The sequence below is a fragment of the Schistocerca cancellata genome, chromosome 1, assembly GCF_023864275.1.
Source record: "Schistocerca cancellata isolate TAMUIC-IGC-003103 chromosome 1, iqSchCanc2.1, whole genome shotgun sequence".
Taxonomy (NCBI): domain Eukaryota; kingdom Metazoa; phylum Arthropoda; class Insecta; order Orthoptera; family Acrididae; genus Schistocerca; species Schistocerca cancellata.
This window is the reverse complement of record NC_064626.1, coordinates 338,759,498-338,773,193: the sequence shown is the minus strand read 5'-3', so window position 1 is coordinate 338,773,193 and position 13,696 is coordinate 338,759,498. Positions and strand designations below refer to the sequence as shown.

Below are 13,696 nucleotides of genomic sequence, written 5' to 3'. Positions count from 1 at the left end.
GAGCCAGGATAGGCTCTCAACAAGGGAAGCGACCAGGCGTCTCGAAGTGAACCAAAAAGTGTTTGTTTTCGGGCATGGAGGGGATGACCCCTACCTACGGATTATGGTTCCGAGGAACCCTGACAGAAACGCCACCATGTTGAATAATGCTAATCGTTCAGCCACAGGACGTCGTGTTACGTCTCAAACTGTGTGATGCGCAACTTCACTCCCGACGCCCAAAGCGAGATCCATCTTTGCAACCACGACACCATGCAGCGCGGTACACATGGCCCCAACAACATGCCGAATTGCCCGCTCAGGATTGGCATCAAGTTATCTTTGTCGATGAGTGTCACATATGCCTTCAACCAGAAGACGTGTTTGGAGGCAACCCGTTCAGGCTGGACGACTTATACACACTGCCCAGCAAGTGCAGCAAGGTGAAGGATCCATGAGGTTTTGGGGTGGCATCATGTGCGGCCGACGTACACCGCTGGTGGTCATGGAAGGCGCCATAACGGCTGTGAGATACGTGAATGCCATCCCCCGTCCGATAGTGCAACTATATCGGCAGCATATTGACGAGGCATTCGTCTTCATGGACAACAATTCACGCGCCCAACGCGCACATCTTGTAAGTTACTTTCTTCACGATAACGAAATCGCTCGACTAGTGCGGCCAGCATGTTCTCCAGACATGAACCCTATTGAAAATCGCTGAGGTAGATCGAAAAGGGCTATTTATGGGCGACGTGACCCACCAATCACTCTGAGGGATCTTGGCACAATCGCCGTTGAGGAGTGGGCCAGTGTGGACCAACAGTGTCATGATGAACTTGAGGATAGTATGCCACGACGACTATAGGCATGCATCAATGCAAGACGACGTGCTACTGGGTGTATACAGCAATCTGGACCACCACCTCTGAAGGTCTCGCTGTATGGTGGTACAACATGCAAGGTGTGGTTTTAATGAGCAATAAAAATGGCGGAAATGATGTTTATGCTGATCTCTATTCTGTAGGGGTTTCGGAACTCTCGGAACCGAGGAGATGCAAAACTTCTTTTGATGTGTGGATGTGGGGCATGAACGACATAAGAAGATGAGAGTTCATCGTGAAGGGCGCAATGACCCCGCGTACTCGTCTCACACATTGCGGTCAGCACATGGCAGAATTAGGAAGGAGCCTTATTATGGGTCTCCATGTAGCCGGATGGTCAAATTGTGCTATGCCCTTATCTGCGAGGCATGTAGATGTGACAGTGACCTGATTTTGGGCTAAATGGAAACGTGAGTGCAGGTATATTCAACCTCAAGACTTCAGTCTGGCCACCGCAAGTAAGTATCACCGTATTTTGCACCAAGTGCATCATAACGCCTTTAAATCTACGCTCGCTATCTGAGAATATGTAATTGATTCCGTGTCGCGCAATGTCACCTCACATCATTTGTCGGAGACTAACGCAGCCACGTTAGGGAACTACCGCACCATACGTAGACTGCCGTTAACGCCACAACAGAAATAACTGCGGTTTGAGTGGTGCAGTAACGGGGAAGCATGGACTGCTTATGATTGGCACCGTATTATGCTCAGCGATAAATCGCGTTTCTGAACTATAGCGGATGATCATCGTCGGCAAGCACAGCGGCGGCGTCAGGAGAGATCCTATTATTTCTATGTTTTAGAGAGGCACAATGGGGCTACACCCGGCGTCGTGGAGTCGCGAGCCAGGTCACGGCTGGTGGTGACTGAGGGAACTCTTAAAACCTGAGCAGTACGTCACCGATAACCAGTGCCCTCGTATGTTACCTCTCATGCGGCAGTATCGCGTTGTCATTTTTCAACACGACCGTTCTTGTCCACACCTAACAGACGAGTCTATGAACTGTGTGAGTGATGCTGAGGTAATACCATCGCCAGCGATGTCAACAGACCTGTCCGAGATAGAACATGTGGGGGACCAGCTCCGACCCATTCCTCGTCCCAGCACAAGTACCCAGGGTATGAAGGACCAGTGACAACATCTAAGGAACAGCTCGTGATTTCGTGACACACTTCGCAACATACGAAGTGCATACGTCCTGACCAGAGGGAGTGCAACGTCGTACGGTTTAGAGGTCTCACTCAATTTGGAGTCACCGAAATAATATTGCATACTTCCTCAACCCATGAAGTTTCAGCTCGTTTCGTCCTGCCCTTCTGGATGCTCTGCCAGGTGCTGAGTCATCATCTTTGCAATGGATTACAAGCCTTTCTTTTTCTTCAACAACGACGTATAGAAATACGTTTGTCCTCACTACGAAATATCATTTATACGCTGCAGGGTCACCAGCCATATTACGAAACAGGCTTCGCCCGTCAGCGTTAGCGATCATTCTGCAGTTGTCTCCAGAACATTCTCAAATTTTAGCTTTTACTGCCAAACCCATATTTATAACACGTGGGGTATATTCAAAGTTCCACTAACAGTAATTCTATAATTATTTGCCTTTGCACACCGGAAATGTAGGTATCTTTGGATTGAGTGTAAAGTTTTAGACTACGAATGATCAGATAGTGTTGAACAGAACTATAGATAAGTTTGGTGTTTAGTGAAAAGCCTTAAGTTCAATTTCAAACTTTCTGACGTCTTAGAGGCCACACTAAACCGGACGTTCGAGGTAAGAAAACGTCCGCCTTTACAAATGAGGGAAAATTAATTGTATACCTTTTACTTTTTATTTTGTTCATTATGTTTTTAACAGTAAAGTGTTTTCAGCCAAAATTAATTTCTGATTTTAGGTTTTTTGAGCATTTTATTGACAATATTTGCAATCACTGCCCCCTATAGTGTAAGAAGAGAGTTGAAGTGAAAGAAGAGGTAAGAAGTAGATCACATGGTCTACTAAGTCTTGTCAGCGATGTGTAATTTTACTGCGAAAGAGAGAGAAACAAAACGGAAATCAGTTAGCTTGGATGGGACAAATATTTAATGGTACAGAACTTCACAAATTTCGCCAGAGAAAGTTCGCAAGGGTTCCATATCGCTGATTTGTGATACTATTGTGATGTGGAAAGTGTGAGGACAACGTACGGGTTAGGACTCACATATTAAATAAGCAGCTTTGAATTCGTAAGAGCATGTTCGGCAACAGCCACATGAAACTACCACTTAGGATTAGATACGGATATCAGTTACAGGGCAACTGACGGAGACGCAAACTGACACTGAGTTCGCCCTTAAGCGCAAAAGAAAAAAAGGCTGACATTTTTCTGTGGAGCATAGGTGAAACGGTTTATGGTGTGTTCAGTCACGACACATAGCTGTGTATGGTTCAGGCATACGATTGGTGATAAATATTTGCACTGTAACACAGTGAGATTCTGGGCCGTTCGATTTATTTGGCCTTGGGATATTTTAACTGCTATGAGTAAAAAAAAGACTCTAGTTTTACAATAATTTTTAAGCAAATATCATTGCGTTCTTGTTCGAAGAAATTAAACGCCGTAGGGGCACTAGATAGCTCAAAGCGCCGATCAGAGCCCCCTTGCAACTCTGAGAGAATTAAAACTTCAATTGAGTGTCAATTTCACATAGAAACATGGAAACATATACATATCTTGCTGCACTGCTAATGTAAATACATACCGTCTGTAATTGTACCAGATCTTAATGATTTCACCTACCATTAAATGCTGAAACACTAATCGTGAATGAAGTGGTGCAGTGGTTGAGACAGTGAGGGAAGGCGACCGCCCAAGCACCGTCAGACAGCTGAGGTCCAGGTTGCCCGTGGTTTCCCAGAACCACTTAACCCAAATGTCAGGATAGGAAGGACATTACCAGTTTACCCAATCCTAGTCTGTGCTCCGTCTGTAATGACCTCACAGAATACGTGACGTCAGACCGGATCTACCTTTCTCCCTGTGTAATAGCAACAAGCGAAGGTCCAGCATGATGTTAGTGGTTGTATGACTGTAGCCTTTTGTAACAACAGTAGTAAGTGAGTGGATATGATAGCAATTTACTGTAGGTGTTCTTTGCGCTCTACAAGGCGCACTACAAGTTTACTTAAATTCGTTTTAAGGTCTCGCACACTTCAATGAAAAATTAGTTGAAACTTTCCTACATTCTGTTGTCTTACGAAGAGGTTTCGGTATTGAATCCTAACGTATAGAAATAGAAATATTGTAAGTACGTACCATAGACGCATTGAGGAGACCCTCAGGTGTGTCTGTGATGTTATTGCCGGCTCCAAAGTAGAAGTCCTTGACCTTGGAGGCGAGGTCCTGCTGCTCCTCAGGTGTGTCCACGTCCCGGAAGTCACCGCTGAGGACGGCCGACAGGTTTGTGTTCAGCGTTTCCAGCCATTGTGGGTCTTCCAGCACTACAAATAAACGCACAAATAAAGATGAGGGCACCGTAATGGACTAATACTAGTTCGCAGCGATGTGGAGTACTTCTGTCCTTCTAACATCTTATTTCAATAGGTTCGTCCAATTTCATTGTCAGCTGTAGTACGACTTTTCTCAGAGTTGCTGTCATAAGAGACAGAACACTCTGTGCGTTTTAAACAATTTTTTGAAGATAATGTTACATTTGGACATGACTTATACAGCTTTAAAGAGTTCAAGTCGCTAGCAGGGCTGCAATTTGAAGGCCGAATGGGGGTCGTCCTCGCAGATAGTCACGCATAGGCGTCATCTGATGCAACGCATGTTCCAGAAGTGGAGCGTAGTGGCAGTGATCCTTGATATTTTAGTGCTGAAAGTTACCACTGTAAGTAGTCAGTCTTGGCTCAGGATTGCTCTACGGCACTCCACGTGGCTTTTATGATGAACTTAGACTTGTGTGGTACATGTTCATGGGTGGAGCAGTCGGGGTGTTTAGCTATATTTAATTAATATTCATTAATATCCTTCTACTGCATATTCCATTCAGCTACTTTATTGGTGGTATGTCTGCCTGCGTAGCTGCTTGGTAACATGTTTGCCTACCGTGCTACGTCCCCGGATTCAATTCCCTACCGGACTGGACACTGGGTATTGTGTTGGCCTACTCATCATCTCACCATCACCGTCGTGCAAGTCGCCCAATGTGGCCTCACCTCAAATAAGACTTGCAAGATGGGGGCCGAGCTTCTCCGGGTGGAGCCTCCCGGCCAACAGTGCCACGCGATCATTTCATTTCATTGATGGTGTTTAACTTATGTATTCGATTTCCAAACTATACAGTTCACTCTTCGGACGAGCTTGCGGCAATGCAACTCAACGGCAATTTCTAAGTATGTATATCTAAAACGTGACGACATCGGAAATCAGTGGTACTACTGTAAGCACAAAGTATACAAGCTCTTGAGTTAATCCAATATATTTGGCCTTCGTATTGGGTGGTTTATAGCCAACGGAAACTGACAGAGCTGACAAAGATTTGTAAAGAATCTGACCGTTACACACAATTGAAAGACGACGACTGAATGCAAACATGCGCGTAAACGATGATTACTAATGTGAAGGTTGTTTCAGAACGGCAGTTACAAATGAAGTATCAATAAAGTGGAGTAAGTAGGGTCAGCGGTAAAAGGTGTTACAAACAGCTGACACTCTTGGAAAATCACACACAAAAAAAAAAAAAAAAAAAAAAAAAGAAAATGTAATACCTTGCACTAAAACGTTAACTACGAAATAGCTCTGTGCAATATACATGCCTCATTTGTTGAATTCTTATCACTAGAAATTGCAAAAACCAATTTCTCAGTAACATATTGCCCTTTTTATTGCTAGGCCCCGTTTTTGCTTGTGTTTCTAGAACGTTTTGATCGTTTCTTTTTTTAAGTTAACCAATTTTATGTACCGAATGTGCTATGTATGTGATGTGTAGCAGACCCCTTACTCCAGAAAAGAAGCAGTATATTAACAGTTGCATACCAATTGGGGGGGGGGGGGGGGCTGGGGTCCCCAACGAAGTTTTTAGGCTAAAACTCCAGTCGTGTTCAGTAGTTTATTTAATAAATACATGACATTTATCGTAATTATAATTGATACAATCGACAGTAAAACAGCTTTTTGTTTACACTCATTGTTGAGTTATAGCGATTGTTATAACTGAAGGTGCAGCAGGTCAACAATCACCACTCCCATTCAACTGGTAAACAGTGTGGTGAGTGGAAGGTAATATCTTTGTGACATTTGACATATTGTACAAGAAGATGAAATTGACAGATGACGAAATTAGAAATTTGCTTGAGAGTTCAGACAATGAATTTAGTGGTGAACTATCCGAAAGCTCAAGCAGTGCAACTGAAGATGTAGTCATGGAAATTCCAGATCAAGTAGTTTCTGACAGCAGCGAGTTGGATGAAAGTGAACAGGGTAAGTATTGATTTTTATTACTTTTTGCAGATATTTTGGAGTATATTAGGATGTGTGTCTTGGTAGAGGGCTTAGTTTGCTAGTGTTCGGTTCTGTTTTCATATTTTTATAGATATTCAACCAACAAGAAGACGACCCAGGCCGAAAGCACAAATTAATCAATAATTGCTACAATCGACAATAAAAACAACTTTTGGTTTACACTCATTGTTGCATTATAGCGATTGTTATAACTGAAGGTGCAGCAGGTCAACAATCACCACTCCCAGTCAACTGGTAAACAGTGTGGTGAGTGGAAGGTAATATCATTGTGACATTTGACATATTGTACAAGAAGATGAAATTTGCTTGAGAGATCAGACAATGAATTTAGTGGTGAACTATCCGAAAGCTCAAGCAGTGCAACTGATGATGTAGTCATGGAAATTCCAGATCAAGTAGTTTCTGACAGCAGCGAGTTGGATGAAAGTGAACAGGGTAAGTATTGATTTTTATTACTTTTTGCAGATATTTTGGAGTATATTAGGATGTGTGTCTTGGAAGAGGGCTTAGTTTGCTAGTGTTCGGTTCTGTTTTCATATTTTTATAGATATTCGACCAACAAGAAGACGACCCAGGCCAAAAGCACAAATTGATCAATAATTGCTACAATCGACAATAAAAACAACTTTTGGTTTACACTCATTGTTGGGTTATAGCGATTGTTATAACTGAAGGTGCAGCAGGTCAACAATCACCACTCCCAGTCAACTGGTAAACAGTGTGGTGAGTGGAAGGTAATATCTTTATGACATTTGACATATTGTACAAGAAGATGAAATTTGCTTGAGAGATCAGACAATGAATTTAGTGGTGAACTATCCGAAAGCTCAAGCAGTGCAACTGAAGATGTAGTCATGGAAATTCCAGATCAAGTAGTTTCTGACAGCAGCGAGTTGGATGAAAGTGAACAGGGTAAGTACTGATTTTTATTACTTTTTGCGGATATTTTGGAGTATATTAGGATGTGTGTCTTGGTAGAGGGCTTAGTTTGCTAGTGTTCGGTTCTGTTTTCATATTTTTATAGATATTCAACCAACAAGAAGACGACCCAGGCCGAAAGCACAAATTGATCAACTTGAAAAAGACACGGTGGCCCCGTCAAGTATGATATGGAAGAGAAGCCCTGACGTAAATCAGAGCAGGAGGTCTGCTGCTGACGTAATGAGAACCCTGAAAGGAACTAAACCAGGGATAAAACCTGATACATCAGGTGAAGCTTTTCTCATGTACTTCGATGACAACATCCTGGATAACATTTTGATGTGTACCAATCAAAAGCTTTGAAATCTTCGGGAATCATTTGAAGATATTTCACAAAAAAATTCGAAAGCATTTCAAAGGGAAGAAATTGTGTCAGCAGTTGGAATTCTATTGAACTGTGGAGTCCATTGACAGAACAAGGACAGTTTACGTGATATATTTAGTAAAGAAAACTTTCCAATGTACCGAGCTTCATTTTCGGAGCATAGACTGAGTCTCTTACTGAAGTGCTTGCTTTTTTATGATGCTCCAACTCGAGCAGCTAGAAAACAGGCCGACAAATTTGCTCCTATCAGGGATATATGGAACATGATAGTTAGTAAATTTCCTGAGTTTTATAATCCTAGTGAGTCAGTCACAGTGGATGAAGAACTTGTGACCTTCCATGGGCGATGCCCATTCAGGCTATATATTCCAAAAAAACCAGGAAAATATGGAATAGAGGTGAACCTGTTATGTGATTCAGATACGAAATACTGCTTCGCTGCGGATCCCTACGCTGGAAAGCACGCTAATGAGAAGAACCATAACAGTGGCCCTGAAATAGTTAGAAGATTGATTGAAATGTCTAACTTGAAACAATCTGGGAGAAATGTTACCATGGACATAAAGTTCACTACCGTTTCACTCGCATCTGAGCTTTTGAAAGAGAAAATAATTGCAGTTGCTACTGTTCGAAGTGACATACGCGATGTTCCTACAGGACTCCGTCCTGCTTCTCTGCTACACCGGCAACAATCCGATTTGCCTTTAGTGATGATGCCACTTTAGTCAGTTGCGTGCCTAAGAAAGGAAAGGTTGTTACAGTATTGTCAACCCAATATCATGATATGAATGTGTCGGAAGAGAAGCCAGACATTATCCTAGTCTACAATTGTACAAAGTCAGGAGTGGATACATTCGATAAGTGTGTAAGAACGTACAGCTGCTGTCAACCAACGCGTCGATGGCGAATGGCGGTTTTTTTCAACTTGATGGACATTGCAACATACAATTCATATGTTGTATTTCAAGATACACACAAGGAATGGACAAAGAATTACCCGACAAAGAGTTCTGGAAAAAAGAAGTACCTGAAAGATCTTGCTCGTGAACTTTGTGACCTCAACATGAAAAGACGCTCTCAAAATGCTGTAGGCCAACACTCAAAATACACTGCAGCGTTATCAACTTTTGGGTATGAGTGTAATCAAAATCAAGGTGCTGTGAGCAGAGGAAACAACGTTACGGAGCCGCGACGGGAAGTAACACGTGCAGCTGTGCATAATCTGCCAAAGAAAGTACGCTGTTACTTATGCGCCAGATGCAAAGACAGTAAGTACATGAAGTCTTGAACCTCTTGCAGGAAGTATATCTGCCCTCCACACACCAAGAAAGATGAAGTGATTCGTATCGTATCGTAAAGTGTTCTGAATGTGAATCTGAGTAATCCTTGTAATTGTGGAATTAATACAAATAAATGTAAAAAAAATATTTATTTTTTACTAAAAATGTCCCAGAAACCCTTTCCCAGTAATAATAATCAACATTTTAAACTTCTAATCAGCCAAAATTATGGAAATGCGTAGGTAATGTGATTTATCCTAGATAGAGAATGTGTGATAGTTGTGGGGTCAGTCGCTGACCCCTCCCATTGGCGTTGGCCAGTGCAACATACAGCATTGGTTTGCAACTGTTAAGGCAGTGGGTTGAACCAAGAGGCCCTGGACAAGAAAGGCCGTCTTAACACAAGTATAGTTCAAATGTGTGTGAAATCGTATGGGACTTAAGTGCTAAGGTCATCAGTCCCTAAGCTTACACACTACTTAACCTAAATTATCCTGAAGACAAACACACACATCCATGCCCGAGGGAGGACTGGAAGCTCCTCCAGGACTAGCCACACAGTAACACAAGTATTCTTTGGATATAGGACTCTTAACTTCGGCTACGGAAGCCTATGCCTTTACATAATAATTCATGACAGTTAATATTTTCCAGAAGAAAATGTAGGGGACAACATTTGATGACAGAACATGAGAAGAGGATTGGTTAACAAAAGGAACAAACCAAATCAGAGTTTCATTACGACAATGAACTAGCTCAGAAAACTATTTTTGCAAAGACAGAGTTGTGAGATTTTAAGTACTAGTTGTTTGAAGAGCCACGGCATTTGCAGCTTTTTCTCTAAAAAATTTTCTCACAGCAAAAGAAATTTGTGGAAGGCGAGGTTTTGAGTTTAATGAATAGATTATGACAGCCGCAGGTGAACGTGTTGTAGACTAGACCTTGCAGAATGGCACTTCGCACGTGGAGCCTATTCGCTAGGGCATCTTTCGTATTACGGTATATAAGAACACTAACGAGGAGAACATGGCAAGTGCCATAAACCGATATCCCAAGAATTTAGCTCAGAGGAAGAGTAGTCAAAATGAGAGACCACGTGTCTCGGCTTATCCGTAGACACTCGACCGTTTGTGAGAAAACGGCGGTCAAAGTTTTTGATGTACTTCAGATGCCTTTTAGCGGGCGATAATATCAGCCGTAATATCAAATGGTGGCGCAGTGGCTAGGATCGCGGCTTTTTCACTCTAGCGTCTCTTCATCGAAACCTGATTGTTGTTTCTATTTATTTCTTTTTATTTATTTATTTATCATTTATCTACTGGTGTCCATAGAAGGTTACTACAGGAATGTATCTTATCAAGTTAAGGGATACAAGGGCGTTTGTTAATTGCAAAGTTACAATTGGGTTCCACAGTATCATGCTTCAACTATATAATATATGTTTGTATGGTATTTTCAGGGTCGAAAGTCTTTGTAAATTCTATATTATTAGATTTCATTTTTATACCAATTCTTATATTAACTGTTATATTTTATTCCAACGTTTATTCTTCAGGAAAATTTGGAGCCATCTCTTGGAAGATACCGATCGTAGAAACATTCGAAAGATAGAAATTCTGAACGCACGAGCATCGTGGGAAGGCTGTTTTCCCACAGTGACATTTCTTCATAAGAAACTCACTTGAGAAATAAACATGGTTGACATTTCTAAAGATTTCACTCTTTGGCAACAACTTCTCGGCAAACCACACATAACGAATCACTTTACTGAAAACTGGTGCTTGCAGTTGATACGCTACAAGAATTTCACGGATAACTATTGCAAATAACTTTCTCACTCAGTTGTTGTTATTTTTCAATTCATCCACCAACGTACAACTGTCAAATCAAACACCTATCATCCGTAAAATTTTCAACCTCATTTTATTTGGTAACCAGGTTCAGCGTTTTACTATGTCATCTTGAGGCGCCTGACCGATGTGTAGAAAGAATGTACTTTTGTTGCGATCAAAACAGAGGCCAGCAATACTCGTACTAGTAAATATTTTCTTCCGTAATCATTTCAACCATCACCTTCCGACTGTTAGATAAACCACACAGAGACTAGATGTACTATTTGTAGACGAACAAGGACAACTTTATTTCATTATACACTGGAAAACTTTCACGTTGTTATCTCCTACGGACATGGTTAGACAAAAGCAAACAAAAAGAAATGTACTAATCGGTGTTAGAGCACGGCGCGCAGAAGTGTATAACCCAACGCTAGTCAAGTGCCACTAGTCCGAAGCTCCTCGAAGAATTTGATCGTCTTTTTCTCAGAAACGGTCGAGTATTTACAGATAAGCCGAAACAATAGTTAGTTTATTTTGACTCCTGTTCCAGGGAGTAAAGCATCTGTGAAATCGGGTTACGACGCTTGTCGTGTTCACCCATTAATTAGAGGAACAGGTGAACTGTTACCATAAAACTGCCATCTTTTACTGTAATGCCGAGAACTTGTCACTTCCACTTCTACTTCCACGCCAGAAGAAGGCGAATTCGTTACTCAAACAACAATAATAATAATAATATCCGTTGCAACCTGGATATCTGAGGCGCCTTGTCACGTTGCGTGCGGCTCCTCCCGTCGGAAGTTCGAGTACTCTCTTGGGCATGGGTGTGGGTGTTGTCCATAGCGTAAATTAGTTTAAGTTAGGTTAGGTATTATGTAGGCTTAGGGACAGATGACCTCAGCAGTTTGGTCCCATAATTCCTTACCACAAATTTCCAAATTTTTGAAACGCTATGAATGCATAGGAAGAGAGGAAGAAAGGCGCAGCTGAGACGTACTGGGCAGCAGCATGTTGCCGTCGGCTGTGGTGACGCCGGTAATGAAGGGCACCTGGTTGAAGCGGCCCTCCCTGGCCAGCGTCTGTGGGGGTTCCGGCAGGAAGGCACCCGCCAGCGCTGGCTCCACGATAGGAACGAATGCGAACTGGATGTAGCGCATCTTCTCCTGCAACCCGAAGAGCATTGTCTCCAAGAGAGTGGTGGGCTGCAACACTTCTACACATCACACACTACTAACATGAGAGAAGATCAGGCTTTAACGGCCCGCCAACGACGACATTTATACTGCACTGGTGGATAATGAAAATTAACAACATGACGGAAAGAGGCCGTGTAACATTAACTTTTATTCATATATTATGCGGATTGTATCATGTATAAGACCACAGTCTGATAGGGGTACACACGGACGTGGATGTGCTACAATATTTTCAGTGCATTATGTAGCCCTTCTAGCAACAGACCTGCAATCGTGCATAGAGGCGGTCATATAGGTGCCAGATGACATCTTGGCAGGTATCTTCCATGTTGCTACCACCTGTTGTCGTCCTCAATGAAGCGGCATTTGGAAAGGCGCACACCGAAGCCAGATACCGTCCCTTCACGTTGGACGCAAGCCCAAGACGGCAAGGATCAGAGCTGGTGATCGGCTGGACATTTCACATAAAACAGAGAACACGAGATGAAACTCGTGAACTGATGGTGTCATATTTCGGTCCAGCCAGATGGTGCACTTTTCACTGTTCTATCAACATATACCAGAGGTGTACGGTCCCTGTTGACTGTGGCTCACCACACCAGTATTCTCGAACTTGGTAGCCTACGTTGCCGTTTCATTTACTGTAGTAGCACCCCCCCTACCCCCCACCACTCCTATTTTGTATCTTCACTATCTCTCTTCGATGGAAGCGTGGTATCTGATACCGCTGATGTCACTGTAAAATGTAGACTCAAACCCAAACGTTGCACAACTTGTTTTTATCTGCATCATCTGAAGTGGGCTGATCGTCGATATGTGCGGCAGGACACTTCGCGAATGTCACCGTTCCTCTTATCAAATTTCCAGCCTGTCTAAAGGAAAAAAAGCAAAATTTTGTTTCACTGTAATTACAATTTGTTTCATTTGTTTTTCCGCTCACGGTCTGTAGCGGAGCTTATAACAAGAACTTAATTGTACAGGATCCTGGGCAAACGTGTCTTCATACAAGATACTGGATTCAGAATCGTCATTCGTGTATCGTGCTGCATGGTCTATCGGAAGAACGAATACAATTTACTTGACATTCAATTATTTATTAGCATTAAATGTTGTCATAGACGAAAAAATATGGTTCCAATGGCTCTGAGCACTATGGGACTTAACTGCTGTGGTCACCAGTCCCCTAGAACTTAGAACTACTTAAACCTAACTAACCTAAGGACATCACACACATTCATGCCCGAGGCAGGATTCGAACCTGCGTACGTAGCAGTCGCGCGTTTCCAGACTGTAGCGCCTAGAACCGCTCGGCCACTCCGGCCGGCTTGTTGTCATAGACGCGGTTATGCAGTGTACCAAGTGTAATGATGCATAACGATGATAAACGGGCTATTCTTTCGAGAAGCCAGATGCCACTGACGTAGTTTTTTATACCAAGCACTTGGTACCTATTCCATTCAGAGCGTGGCGTTTGGAACCATTCCCCTTGCAGCTAATAATTAGTGCTCCAAGAAATTATCTTCCGAGTGTTAACCTTTATTTTACACTACATCTGCATCTACTTCAGTACTCTGTCGACGACCGTAGGTTGTATAGTGGAGGGTACGTAACATAGTTCCATCCCCACCACTCCCTCTTGTTCCACCCACGGATGGTTCACAGGATGAAAGACTGAGTACCCCTCTGTATTATACCGAATATT

General features: G+C 42.6%; 1 protein-coding gene across 1 annotated transcript in view; it reads right to left on the bottom strand.

Annotated features, from left to right (window-relative positions):
• The window catches only part of LOC126161378 (acetylcholinesterase-like), a 104,882-nt gene that overhangs the window by 32,397 nt on the left and 58,789 nt on the right, over positions 1 to 13,696 (bottom strand). Inside the window, exons 7-8 of the mRNA XM_049917157.1 lie at positions 11,796 to 11,961; positions 4,167 to 4,351 (exon numbers count right to left, since the gene is read on the bottom strand). Coding sequence (XP_049773114.1) covers positions 4,167 to 4,351; positions 11,796 to 11,961 — 351 coding nt within the window. The remainder of the gene's footprint in view (positions 1 to 4,166; positions 4,352 to 11,795; positions 11,962 to 13,696) is intronic.